The sequence below is a fragment of the Cyrtonyx montezumae genome, unplaced genomic scaffold (genome assembly GCF_038088225.1).
Source record: "Cyrtonyx montezumae isolate F1298 unplaced genomic scaffold, pur_monq_1.0 scaffold_1, whole genome shotgun sequence".
Classification (NCBI taxonomy): domain Eukaryota; kingdom Metazoa; phylum Chordata; class Aves; order Galliformes; family Odontophoridae; genus Cyrtonyx; species Cyrtonyx montezumae.
Genome location: NW_027071825.1, coordinates 1,696,278 through 1,709,994, shown reverse-complemented (window position 1 = coordinate 1,709,994; position 13,717 = coordinate 1,696,278). Strand labels below are relative to the sequence as shown.

Sequence of the window (13,717 nt, the reverse complement as noted above, 5' to 3'; positions counted from 1 at the left end):
AGCTATTTGTTTTCTTAATAAGCTAGAATTAAAAACATGTATATGAGGAAGTGCTGTGCTGATGAGCAGTAGAAAATGGCTTTACTATGTTTTAACTTAAACTGTAACTTCAAGTGCACTTTTGGTCTCATCTACGTTTCTTGTTTTTAGAATTATGTTTCTTATTTTTAATAAGAACTCTAATCTGTGTGGAGCAAGTTTGTCTCTTATGTTCCCTGTCGTGACCATTTCCAGCAGCAGCTGAGCCACAGCTTAGAAATCACAACTGTGACAATACAGGGTATGCAAAGCTGCTACCTTTGTTCAGCCTTGGAAAGGAGAGGACAAGTCTTCAACAAATGTGTCAGTAAATCTATCTTGCTTTGATTTAGGATGCTCATTCTCATTTGCCACTCAGTGAAAATGGCACTTTGCATGTAATGCTGCTGTACTGCAAAATGACAAAGGTGCACCAGAACTCAGGGAGAGCTCTGGATTCAGACCAGGTCCCTGGCTCTGATCCCTCACTGAGAGAGAGCTAAAACAGCTCCCAAGGCCCTAAACGATGTCAGTGCTTACAGATGAAGAAAAAGTATATCTGAGTTTGGTGGCTTTCATCTACTGCTTCTCTAAGCCCTCGTTAGTTCCAGTTTGAGTGGGCTTGCGGTGCTGCTGTGGTTCCTTCTCTAAATTGCTTATTTCAAGTGAATGAGTTTGAATGAATCTTGATCTATTCTGTATTTGGATACAACCTCTTTACTCCCACTCCTCTGTCACTCGACAGTCTCAAAATAGTAGTATTGAGCAGCTGGTTTGCAGAAAGCCTGTTTCACTGTGCCTGATGTGTCCCACAGATAAAATTTAGTGAAAGCACATTCTTTTAAACCAGTTCTGTTTCTTTTTCTGCCCCAGTCAGTAACACCCGCTTCATAGCAGCAGTAATAGAGCGGCATGCCCACAGCCCAGAGCGCCGACGCCGGTACTGGGGTCGATCAGGAACGGAGAGCGACCACGGTAAGATTCTGAATCACCATCCTGATCACGGCTTAATGATTGTGCTTACTCAGGGGTCTGACGTGTTGCAGATAAGGCTGCAAGAAAAAGCCAAACAACCACCTTTGCACATTATTGCTTCACAGTTAGGCAGTTTTGACATCCTCCAGCAGATGATCTTGTCCAGCGAAGGAGCAGGAGTTTAAAAGCAGCTAAATGCCATCCTGCCCATATCTGATTCTTGGGATCTGCCAGCTTCACGTGGTGACCAGAATTCAGACAGACAGAAATGTTACTATATTTACCATACTGGTTTTCCACTGCCAACCCGAACAATTTAGATCTTCAGCTGAGATAATGGACTTGTCCTACGCAGTGAGAGAAAGCAAATCACTCGCAATCAAGTCAGCGTCTCTTCTGCTCTTTCTCTTTGGTGGAACATGCTTGTCTTTCATAAACTTCTACCAACGTGCTGGATGCTTGCTAGGGTAAAGTAAGAGTGGATTAGAGGTTCTGTCCCTCCTTAGCCTTTCTCCTCCACATTCAACCAATACTGTCACCACAGAAGGCATCATTATGGGACAAAACAAATAATAATCAACATGAACTGTGTACACGTGTAGCAGTGAAAGGTGTTCAGCCTTGTGCATTTCTTTGCTCCACCATGCATAATATCTAGATTCCAAGAACTTTGGTTGACCTCTCATGCCTTGAGATTACTGAAGTCTTTAAAGCAGTTAGAAACATGTCATGCTGTTGTCTCACAAGGAGGACTTAGAGGGTTAGATTAGGCAGTCTGCCACAGACAATAGCATGTCGTAGTGAGCATCCACTTTATAGAAGATTTGTTCTACTAATAAGACAGTGGTTGCACTAATGGAATTCCTGGGGGACAGGAAATCTCAAGGCCAAAACCTTGGGATGTGAGTGAACAGATGTCTGAGGGACAATCCTGCTCTAGGAGGCATTATCATGGATTTGGGGTCAGATTACCTGTGCTGAGACAGATTTGCTTGATTAATACCTCCTTTGCACTGTTTCTTATAGCAAATCCTTGCCATCTTCCTAGTTAACTAACCTAGCAGTAGCAGGGTTACTGTATACCTGTACACTTCTATTTTTTAGCCTCTGTAACTCCCATCTTCTTCGGAGGGCTGTCAGTTCTCCTTCCCCTGTTCCCCTCTGCCAACTGGAAACCGTAACTCAGACCATAGAGAGAACCAGCTGAGGGTACTTGGCCTGATATTTCTAACACTTTGTCTAGGTGTCTTAAGCTGAAAGCCTGAAAAACAGAGATGCTCAGAAGCACTAAGGGTTTTTCAGCTCTTAACCAAGGTTTTCTTAGAAGGATTATTATTCTAATTAAAGAAATACCTTTATTCCTTTAAACTTTTGCTGCATTTCCATGCTCAGAAATACTCAGGTGTTTTTGTTTAGGACACTGCAAAGTGATCAAAGTGATTCTGAGCAGTAGCAGCTGGTTTCAGTGTTAAATCAAATCTCAGAGTAACTATGAGCACCTGCTTCAAAAGAAAGGGACAGAAAACGGGGAAGGGGCCTGTTAGGAGATGACTTTCTCACTGAGAAAGCACAATCTTGTCTTGCAACAGTTAGCTGTTAGCTAACTTTCAGGTGACATAATTTCCTTAGGATAACCCCATGAATGCAGTGTTTCATTGTGCACAAAGATGGCTCATCTGGTTTTCTTCAACCTCTCAGCCTTCAGTAGCAGTTATTTTAGCCAAGGGAGAGCCTGCTGTGAACTGTGCTGTGTGCATGCCTAACTGGAAGAGTCAGTGCTGTTGGGTTTAATGGAACAGCACAAAATGCTTCCGTGTGGATTCAGTACATTACTTTAACTGTACAGAAAGCTGACCAGCACTGCAAACACATGCTGCATTTTTTGTGAGTTGACCCTAACAGGTGAAAAATGTTCCTTTCCTTTTAAGAATATGACGTTGTGATCGTATATAATACATCAAGATAATGTGAAAGAGCTTTGTTACCTCCAGGCACTAGCCAGTGGTCCCTGCTAGGAAGGAAGGGTTGGATAGGAACAGAGGTAGCGAGGCCCACTTGATTTTGCAGACAGACAAAAACTCAAGTCATACAGGATCATAGAATGGTTTGGGTTGTAAGGGGCCTTTAAGATCCCACTACAGGCAGGGACACGTCCCTCTAGATCAGGCTGCCCACAGCCCCATCCAGCCTGGCCTTGGATGCTTCCAGGGCAGGAGGCATCCACAGCCTCACCGGGCAGCCTGTTCCAGTGTCTCACTGCCCTCATTTATTGAAGGTACCACTCCCAACAGAACTCCCAGAAGAGTAACCCTACTGGTATGTTCTGTTTCTAACGTTAATGCCAGCAATTCTTCCATAACCAACTGTTGAATGGTTTTGCTGCTGTGTGTCCTACAGATCCCAAAGTTCATAAGCAAAGATGGACAGTACAGACTGGTCCATTTTTCCTTTTCTCTCAGCTGAAGCAGTACTTGTTTATTCTCTGCAGAGTGCCAGCTGTGTCTGACTGCAGCAGGGTGTGGCAGTCAGCCCTGTGGATGCTGACCTCTCTTAGTCTGGCTTTTAATTCTTAGCTCCTCTGTTTTGTTTTGTAGGCTACAGCACTATGAGTCCTCAGGAAGACAGCGAAAATCCCCCGTGCAATAACGACCCGCTGTCAGCTGGCGTTGATGTTGGAAACCACGACGAAGACTTAGACCTGGACACACCACCCCAGACTGCGGCCCTGTTGAGCCACAAGTTTCACCACTACCGGTTGCACCACCCCACCCTTCACCACAGCCACCACTTACAGGCTGCAGTCACCGTACACACTGTGGATGCAGAGTGCTAATGACCGACACAAAAGCAAACCTTGTGAACCATGATCCGTGCAGCAATGGGCGCCTTTGTTTCTGCGCTTCGTACCAGGAACAACAGAGCAAACTTCCTGAGTAAACTCTTAGGCATAAGAGCTTTACGTTCTCATAAATGTAAGGTTGGCTCAGAAATGGCAGGGAAATGTGCTTGACGAATGGACCTGCCATAACATTTAATAAAATGGAACAGGAGGCATGTTAGACCTCCAAAACCAGGGATGCGAGTTTATACAGCAGCCAAAGCTTTGGAAGCCCTGTTACGCTGAGCCAAGAGAAGGGAGAGCTTAGAAGAGCCAGAGACGGTTTGGTTTCCTTAACTGGAAGAGCAGAAAACTGTGCAGCTGAAAAAGGTGCCAGACGGAGCGGGGGGGTACGTCGGGCTCTCTGCAGCTTTTTGCTCTTAGAAAGGTCATCGCTCCCACAATTGCTGTGTGGAACCTGGGACAGTGCATCTCAAGATTTTTAAGTAAAGGATTATTTTTCTACTATTTATTGAACTTGAAACTAGGGGAGGGGAGGGAGGGGAGAAAACGTTAGCGGTTTTCAACAACTACCACATATATTCTGTGATGGTGAAGTAGTTCTTCTGAGGAAGACGTCTGTTTCTTATTAGCTGATATTCATCCACTGCCCCACTCTGCAAAAGGGAAAATGAAGAAGTTGTGTCCGACGTGTTTACATTACGAATGCTTTCCTTTCCACAATTGTTTTCTGTTAATTTTACAACCCGAATTACACGGCAGTATTTTCTTCCTATTTGCAGAGGAGAAATCCTGTGTTTTGTTACTAAAATTCTGCGAGTTCTGCCCACAAAACTCTCCATCTTAAACCCTCTGATCACCCCGAAAGGTTTCCTGTATGGCAGTAATAAAGGATGTATTTAGCACCAGAGAATTCCAAACGAAATCTGTGCCATTGTAATGTTTCCTTAGGACACGGTCAGGATCAGCAGCAGGGACACAGCAGTGTTTTGTGCAACCTGGGCTACTGTGGAGGAGATCTGTTTGAAATCGTAATTATAAGCTGCTGCTGTTTGTCTGGAATTTAACATTGCTTGGTAATTCAAACAAAGATTAATCAATCTGACTGCAACACAGTGCAGCGTCGTTATAAATTAGTTTTAAATCACAGCGTTGTGTTTTAGATTCACATTTTGTGATTACGGTGATATGGAATCGTTCTTGCACTGTGCGTATGATAAACATCCATTTATATGTAGTTTCTTTTAAATCACTTGTTTTAATTAATATGGTACTTAATACTGTATTATGTAAAAAAAAAATTGGTTCTTAAACAGTACGGTAAAATAACTGTATGTGTGATATCAGGATACCCCTTTATACTATGTATAAAATTAAAATCTCTAGTGAAATAAACTGTATATAAAGTATAGTTCTGTGGATACGTGGCTAGAGGGAAATTATTCTGTCTCAATCTCCTTTAATTTTCTGCTGCTCTTGTTTTAGGAGCTGTCTTTAAAAATGTACCTAGAATTGCACTGTTGTGGGTTTGAGAGCTCTCTGTCCCTCGTAGCCTGGCAGTCACTGCTCGGGGAGTGAACACTTCAGCCTCCAAACTCCCACAGCTCATTGTTGCTTGTGTGCTGCTCGAAACTCAGCCGTGTTGGATCAGCCACGCTGCTGTGTTTGTGTGACAAGGGCTGTGGGATTCCTTTTGCTGACTGGACAGCAGTAGAAATGTACTCAGCGCCGTTTTATGTTTTCCGAGGGCTGAACTGAATGTCCTCTCATGGTTTGTGGTTCCACTTTGCTGCCATCTCTAAGTTTGTATCCAAAATAACACTGGCTATGGGGCAGCGCACAAAATGGTGTTTTTTCAGGTTTGCCTTTATAAGAAGATGCATTATGTTGATGTTCCTGCTTGACCAAACAGAAACACACGTGGCCAAGAAGTGGAATTCTTAAGAGTGAAGAGAAGACAGCAGTTGAATTTTCCTCATCGTAGTTGTGCAGAACTCAGGAAGGTGTTCTCATTGAAGCTCTGGTAAGATTGTAATTTAATCCAGATAAGATTGCGGAGCACATCTGTCGTGACAGACAAATAATTAATTCCAGCTCTAACTAAATGTCTCAATGGAGAGATGCCATTGTTGTTGGAATTATTTGCTGGGCAGAAATTGCTTGCAGTGCTCTCTGTTGCAGCTCTGCCAGAAAGATCTGAGTGCTGTATAACGTTGCTCCTTGAACAGCTATCAAAAACTCCAAGCAATCAGAAGCCCCTTACTTTTATCTTGTTTTGTTGTTGTTTTAAATTACTGTTTGGCTTTTATTTGTTTATGAGCTGCATCTCATTTCTGCTTTACCACTTCTGTTCTAGGACATATGGAACGTTCCTGGTTCATGGGATCTGGACAACCTTGCTTATGCTTCAAGTAATGAGAAGTGCCAAAGCTGTTGCTATTAAGGAATGATTAAGGAAAAACAGAAAGTCACATCTAGAGGTGTGTCAGATGGTAAATGCAAATGCTGACCTTGTTTTAGCAGGAGTCAGTATAATGCTGATAATGATACTGGAGTTCATCTAAAGCAAAATGTGATAAATAACAAAGGGAGCATTGACACAGTCAAGGTTTATAAGAAGCTGTGTGCTAGCCCTCCCATTTTCATTGCAGGTGCTGTTCACAGCCTTCCCACCCCGTTATTATTTTACTGCGTTGGCTGTGGAACAAGATCACAAATGAGCAGTTGTTTGCCTGACTGGGATTTATATCCTGCATCCTCCTAATTTATAACTGTTAGACTTTGTGGCCATAAGTTGCTAAGTTGCTTTAATGTCCTGTGTGTTTTCTTCCATTTTACTGGGGAAAATAATAATAATAAAAAGTTATCTTCAGGTTTTAGGGTTTTTTTCCCCAAGCAGTGATTACAGTGAGTTTTGCCCTCAGTTTGCATTCACTAATGTTGAACAGACATAATGCTTTCAGTCTTTGTGAAGCGTATTGACTTTTGCAGTACGTAACAAGCAGGTCATCCCCCCACAGAACCAAGTAGAGATGGAAGCTGTTCACGTGTTCAGAGTATGCTGCTTTGCTATGGAGGCTTTTTTTGTTTGTTTACATTATTGCCTTGATAAAAAATATGATTTGGAAAGAAGAGTACGTTACAACCGCCCTGTGAGCGTTTTATAAGGCTGCTTACGCCATGAAATATTATCTTTAACCTTGCCCTTGGCAAGGAGAGAGAAGAGATGAGAATTCATCAGGTTTCCCATGTGCAGGGCTTGTGACTATAAGTGGTCAAAGGGAGATCTCTAGCATTCAAAGGCTTTATTTTGTAAAGTAACCCAGAAATGGAGAGGAGAGAAAGTATATTTGTCAGAGTAGAAATGATTGCAAAGCTGGCAGCAGGCGTGGAAAAGGGGAGGAAATAGGAGGCTGGAGTCCTGGATCACATTAAGAGAGCATAGGTAATCCAGGAGGCTGTATGCAAGGGTGAAGATTAATTTGCAGTACTCATAGCTCGTAGGTACCCCCTCCATTTGTTTTCTGAAAAAGAATCCCAGCTATGGCTGAGACTTTGGAAGGAGCCTGCGCCAAGCTTTCAGCTCCTCTGTCATTCAGTGCTGTGTGGAATATCAGTTCCTACAGCAGTTAGTTCTGTTTCTGTCGGGTTGTGGTTTTCCATACAGTGTCTGTTTTGCCATTGATCCTAACAAGGAAAAAGTAATACAGACGTAAGAATGCTTTACTTTACTTATTTGCAGCTCATCTCCTTGACGAGAGGTGATTATTTTCTCTACTTTATGTGCTTTGAACTGAGTCACGGAAGGACGTTGGCCCAGAAGGGCTTGCGTTTTGGAGCCAAGGCTACAGTGGAATTTGGACATTCAAGTCCAAGAGTGAAACTTGTTAGCAAAGTGCCAAACGTAACTGGTGCGTGCGCAGAACTGCTGCCAGTTTTATCTCAGTAGAAGAGGCCGATGCTTCCCTGCCCCACCACCTTTTTCATTGCCCGCTTTGGATGGTGCATTTCAAGGCTGGGGTACTCCGACCCTCTGCCTTGGAACCCCAGGGAGCCTGAGCTGGCAGGACTTCAGGGCGTGTGGAAAGCAGTTTCCGAAGTGACTTACTGACTGCATAGCAGCCTGCACCATGACGTGTACTTGTTGCCTGCCGAGTCCCAGGGAAGGGTTTGATTTTCTACATTTCTGCTGCAAAATGAGTATCCAAAGTACATAAGGAAGAGTTTCCTTCAGATAATCAGATCTGCTGTGTTTAACCAAGGCTTTTGTTGTGATGCAGGGCAATTTTATGCCATCAGAAAGTGGTGATACCAGGCAGCAGTACTGATGACCTGAGCGAGGAGCACAAGTTGGATGCTGCTGAACATTAATTAGGTGTGGAGTTTGTACCTTCAGCTCAAAGATGAATCACAGGGGTCTTGTATAAATTCTGTAGGAAAAACAAAGAAACTAGTTCTTATTCCTGGGCTGAATCCATTGGTGGTAGCAGCAGGTGGTGCAGCTCTAAAAACTTGGGAGCCAGTGGATACCATTGTGTTTCATTTTACACTTCTGTCGTTGACACTGGCAAAAGCACCACCTGAACAATTGCTCTCCACTGTTATTACCACAAATGGAGCAAAAACAGCGTTAGCAAAGAAGGGAAAATGTTGGCCAAAAAGCACAGCCCAGGAAGCTTTCTACCCCACCCTCCACCTGGCATCGAAGTGTGACACTGCCTGCTCCAAAGATAAAGTAAATCACCTCCAGCCAGTAGTTTTTACAGGCAGTATGTCTGTGGGGAAAAAATATGAAGGAAGAGGTATTTCCACCCCACACCAAAGTTCTGATAAAGCTGACAGGCTGCTTTTTAAGCATAGGGCAAGGGTTGGCCTTAGATGAGGCTGTTGGTGGAGTTTTCTTATTTTAAAGCTGTGAGAGGTGTAAAATCAGATGCACTGAGGCTGGCACCGAAACCAGCAGGAAACGAGGAACTTGGTCGAATAGTGGTAGAATTCCTCTTTTCTGTAGTCCAACTTTCTGTCAGCTTTCAACATCTGATTTGCTTCAGCTATCCATTCTCCTGGCATAATGCATGCAAATTGCATGCAACTGGGAGAGACTGAATGCCGAGTGATTAAACTGGGTTATCTAATTCCTACAAAATAGTATTAACCTCTTTAATATGTTTATTTCGTTTGCAGCTTAATGGAGGATATCTCTATATGCTGTGTTACTGCTCTAACAGCCAGGTGACCTGGATAGCTGGGAGTGGAGGAGGTTTTTTTGCTTCACATCAGGACAGTAGAAACATGCAGAAGTTAGTTAGACCCTGCAGTGTGTTTATAGCAAAAAGTTGTGTTGCGTGACGGTTCCTATGGAAACCTTTTTATAACCAAATGGCAGAACACTTTAAACTCATAAATTTGTCTTAAGAACGCATTGGGAAAGTTGAGCTTGCATTGCATCCTCCATGCCAGTTTTCCATATTTAACAAGTTCACTGTGTTTTTAAGGAGAAAATACTGTGGTGGTATTTCAAACCTCCGACCTCGACTAGCAGGGATAAATCACGGGCTGGTTCATCGAGTCAAAACGAATGGCTGATAAGATGCCTGCTCTGATACAGGCCAGCTACTCAGTCACTCACCTCCAGGATTTTCTTCAAGTCTACCATCTGTAATCACTGCAAATGAGGCCGTGATGGAGGCGTGCTGATTCCACGAGTGAATGCTTTGACTTGGTGCTAGGACTTTGCTGTGTTTCAATGCAAAATGATTTTGCATTTTCCTCTGAACTCTCAGCATTCCTCCCCAGCTCCTGGAAAATAGGCACTTGTGGAGAAGCTGAGACAGAACAATCTGAAACTCCCATTAGCAGCACCCAACAGGGCAGCCAGTAAAAACAGTCTGTAGGAATGCTGGGTGGGCTGTACCTGATTTTACTAGAAACCTAAGAAACCTTTCTCTTCTAGCACTGCCAAAACATACTTGCTGTCAATAAGTTATTACTAAATTTGAAATTGGATCTGGATGGGGGAAAATAAGGCCTATGAAAAGAAGAATGGTGACTTAAAGCAGTGGGAGCATTGTGTGAGGAGAAAGTGGTGCAGAGGTTCCAGCCCTTGGGCCCAGAAATGGGGGAGGACTGCACTGACAGCTCTTTGATCTCACTGTCTTTCGTTCCCCTTTAGCAGTCAGGAACCTGGCTTTGTTTCGTGGTGCTTTGCTGGGAGTTTTACTGTGCTTTTGCTGTCTTCAGATGTAACCTTCACGCTGATTGGCTAATGATATGCATGGAGCAACAAAGGTTATAAATCCTACTGCAAAGACTGCGATTCCTAAAATAGCCCCATTGCAGCGTAATGGTTTCCTGAGAGTAGTTACTCACCCTACAAGTTATGGCTCTTAGCTCTTATATCTTTTCAGTATTTACTTGCAAACCACTGCGCTACAGAATGGAAACAGAGATGTTGCTAACCAGTCTCTGTTACTGAGTTAATCCATCATCCCTGATGCTCTCAGGAGCAGTGTTACACCAAGTTTAACAGCTATCAAATCCCACTTAAAACGTTCAGCTGTGGGCAAAGTCTCCTGGAGTGTTTTTGTCTGTACAGAAGAGTGTTTCCAGAGTAAAGAGACGGCCCATTTTTGGTCATGCACTGTAGTACCTGGCAAATTCCAGTGAATGTGAGCTACATACGGTACAAATAAGGCACACACAAAGGAGCACAAGCAAACTGGGAATATCTGGTTATTGACTGCATCTCTGAGTGAGGCACGTGGCTGCTGTGACCTCTGGAGCAATCTGTTGCCCATCTGGCTGCTCTCAGACAAGATGGGCACTGCTGCGATGTGATTTGGTGGCCCTGAAGTCTGATCCTATATTACTGCCCTTCCTAAGAGCTCAGAGAACTCAACTCCAATCAAAATACATCAAAATACCTCTTGTATTAAAATGAGCTTAGCAGTTAATTGGGAAGACTGACCACAATAGTTGTTGTCTCAACAAAATTTCAGCCTAGAAAGCTGAGGTACAAGTGGTACATCCAAGTTTGAGGCAATGCTGCAGCTGACTAGGGGAGGGATGAAGGTTTTGTTCCTGTTTTGTGGCTCATTGTGCTGTGCTGGGTTGGGAATTTGTTACCAAGTTCCATTTGTTTCTTGGTGATCCACACTGTTACTCCATGCACGATACACTGAGAATGCCAAATGCATTCAGATTTGTCACTAGAAGGGCGGAATGAACTCCTTTTGGCGTGTTTGTTATATTATAGAGTAACAAATGTAGAAGTGTGAGATAAACATGTTGATGGAGCTCCTGCGTGCTCATCACAGAACTAATGCACACCTGCAGCTTTGGGTTTCAGAATGGTAGGTTCCTAATGAAACAAAAGGAGCAGCTGGAGGTGGCAACAGTGGGGATACCAGGGACTGAATTTAAGTGTTGCTTGCACTCTGACCATTAACAAAGCAGTGCTTGAAGTGATGCTAGCAATGGGGAATTTTAATGGGAACTTAGCTACTGATGAATTCTGGACACCCACTGCAGGAGAATGATTCAGGTTGTAGAAAATGGTTTGGATTTCTCTTTCATATAAGAAATCCATTTTCTAAAGAGCTCACAGATACATTCCCAGTATCCACAGTACTCAGTTACCTAGCAGAATTAAAAACTGTGGCTTTTATCTGCACAGATCAGAGCCTGTTTGTACATCTGAACACAGATGCTTGAACCCGGGCACATCCTTAATTCTGGAAAGATGTTTGTGCTGCAGTTGCCTTTCAGTGCTCTCTCTCCATTAAAAGAATGGCGAGAAAAAAAAAGAAGGCTCAAAGCTGGAGAAACATGGTAAGTTAATCTTCAGCTTAGAAGAGCTACAAAAGCCACTCCAGTGGACAGGGCCATTATTCTTAATTAACAAGGAATTTAGTGAGCTACAAATGAATTACTGCAAAGTGGCTTAGCTGTAATAGCATCAAGGCAGCCACGCAACCAAAGCTGTACTTACAGATCACTCTGGTTTTCCACGATATTTAAATGGTGGTTTTTGGGTTATGCAGCAGTTCAGAAACTTAATGGACGTGCATTGGAAAAGCAAAGGCTTGTCAGAGTGCAAAGCATCAACACGTAGGGCTTGTTCTGCAAGCAACTGTACTCATAGAAACGTATGTTTACCGTGTCTGAGTGTGGAGGGATGGTCTGTAACAAAGAGGAAACTTGGGTGCCCCGCAGCCTATCCAACAGAGACGACAGCTGCTTTTGAGAAGGCAGTTGTTACAGGTGTGATAAATTACCAGCAGCATAACAGGTGAACCAGCGTGTGTCCACCTTCAAACTGGAAGAATTAATGTGGTAATTAATTACTCTGCTTTCACAGCTTCATTAGCTTCATTAAACCATGTGATGTTTGGGCAGATCCGTAATTTCTACTCTAATTGCTTCATCTGGCGAGTGTTTCAGAGGAGGTGTTACATCTTCTATTCCCAGCTGAGTGAGTCATGGTCCCTGAGTAATTTATATCTCCTAATCTGTGACATGATTTGGGTGGGTTTGGAGGCGGCAGTTTGTAGTATTGCTTCCTCAATGCCATAATTTCAATCAGTTTGTAACTACTCACTGCCTTCTCAGTCATTATGTTTTATTTATTTTCCAGGGAGTAATGCCATAGGTCGTATTATTGATAGTTTATACATCCTTAGGCGTAAGTTATCCAAACCTCAGCCAATGCTCATCAGCCCCACCAGGTCCTTTAGACCAGTTCTCACCCAAACCATTTGTTGTGATGCGTTTCTCTGCTTCAAGTTGGAAGGCGATGCTAACAGCATCCAGACAGGCTGAACCTGGCTCTGAAGTATCCCCGTGATAAATATGTGAACAGTTAGCAGCTGCCCTTTAAATTTCCCAGAATTTCACTGAACGTAATGCAGATGCTGAGAGAAGAGGGACCGCTGCCTGTTGGCCAAAAACTGGGGAAGGGGAAACTGGAACAGGAGCCTGTCTGCTCTGACTGCTTCTTCTCATATATATCATCAGAAGAAAAAGAGCACCGTCATCACTGTTTGCTCAGTAGCTTGAAAATTAATGTTAGAAGTGATGAAAGTCCAATATTCTTGGCAGGTTTAACTTGGGAGCTTTGGCTCGGACCAAGGTGTGTTTCTGAAAACCTAATGTGCGTTTGATGGCTGGCTGTTGTGTGTTTGCTGGGTGTTTGCTGGCTGGCTGTTTCCTGCAGCTGTAATCCAACCCCTACAATACCATTTTGAGCCTCATCAAGAATCCTCACCCGGAATTAGGCCCTCTTGATAAGGACGTGTTCCCATATACCTGTTCTAACTCAAACTGCGTTTCCCATTTCCTTTTGAAGGCCGTTTCTCAGGCTTGGATTTTCTTTTGCCCACTCTTAGTGGTCAGACCCATTTCTAAAACTGGACACATCTGTTTATTCTTCATTCCGTTATCCACCCGCTGACAACGTTAAAAACCCGAAATGTACTGCGATAGTGCAAGCTATCTTCTTCTTCTAAGAGAAGAAACGCGTGAGGGAACGACGTGTGCGTTTCACTGAAGCGCCGTTTGCACAGGGGCGGGCTTTGCTTTCGCAGAGCGGCTGCACGCACCTGGCTGCCATGTGCCACGGGCCCCGGCGGAGGGAACTCGGCGTGGACGGCAGCAAGCAGGCGCCGCTTTCCCCGTGGGGATGCTGTGCCCTATGTTCGGGCCGTACCCTCCTGTGGGGACTCCGCAGCGCTGCTGGGAGCGGCAGCGGGCCTCGTGAGAGGGGAAGGTGGGCGGCTTCTTTCCTTCCTCCCCCGTCCCCACCCCGCGGGGGCAGGCTGAGGGCTGAGGGCGGGGCCGCTCGTCGCGCCTTCGCGGTTCCCCCCTCCCCCCCCCGGGCGGCTCTGC

General features: G+C 44.2%; 1 protein-coding gene across 1 annotated transcript in view; it reads left to right on the top strand.

The window, feature by feature from the left end:
* The window catches only part of CACHD1 (cache domain containing 1), an 82,176-nt gene extending 76,933 nt beyond the window's left edge, over positions 1 to 5,243 (top strand). Inside the window, exons 26-27 of the mRNA XM_065737238.1 lie at positions 892 to 993; positions 3,588 to 5,243. Of these exons, the coding sequence (XP_065593310.1) occupies positions 892 to 993; positions 3,588 to 3,826 (341 nt within the window). The 3' untranslated portion in view covers positions 3,827 to 5,243. The remainder of the gene's footprint in view (positions 1 to 891; positions 994 to 3,587) is intronic.
* Positions 5,244 to 13,717: the final 8,474 nt, after the last annotated feature.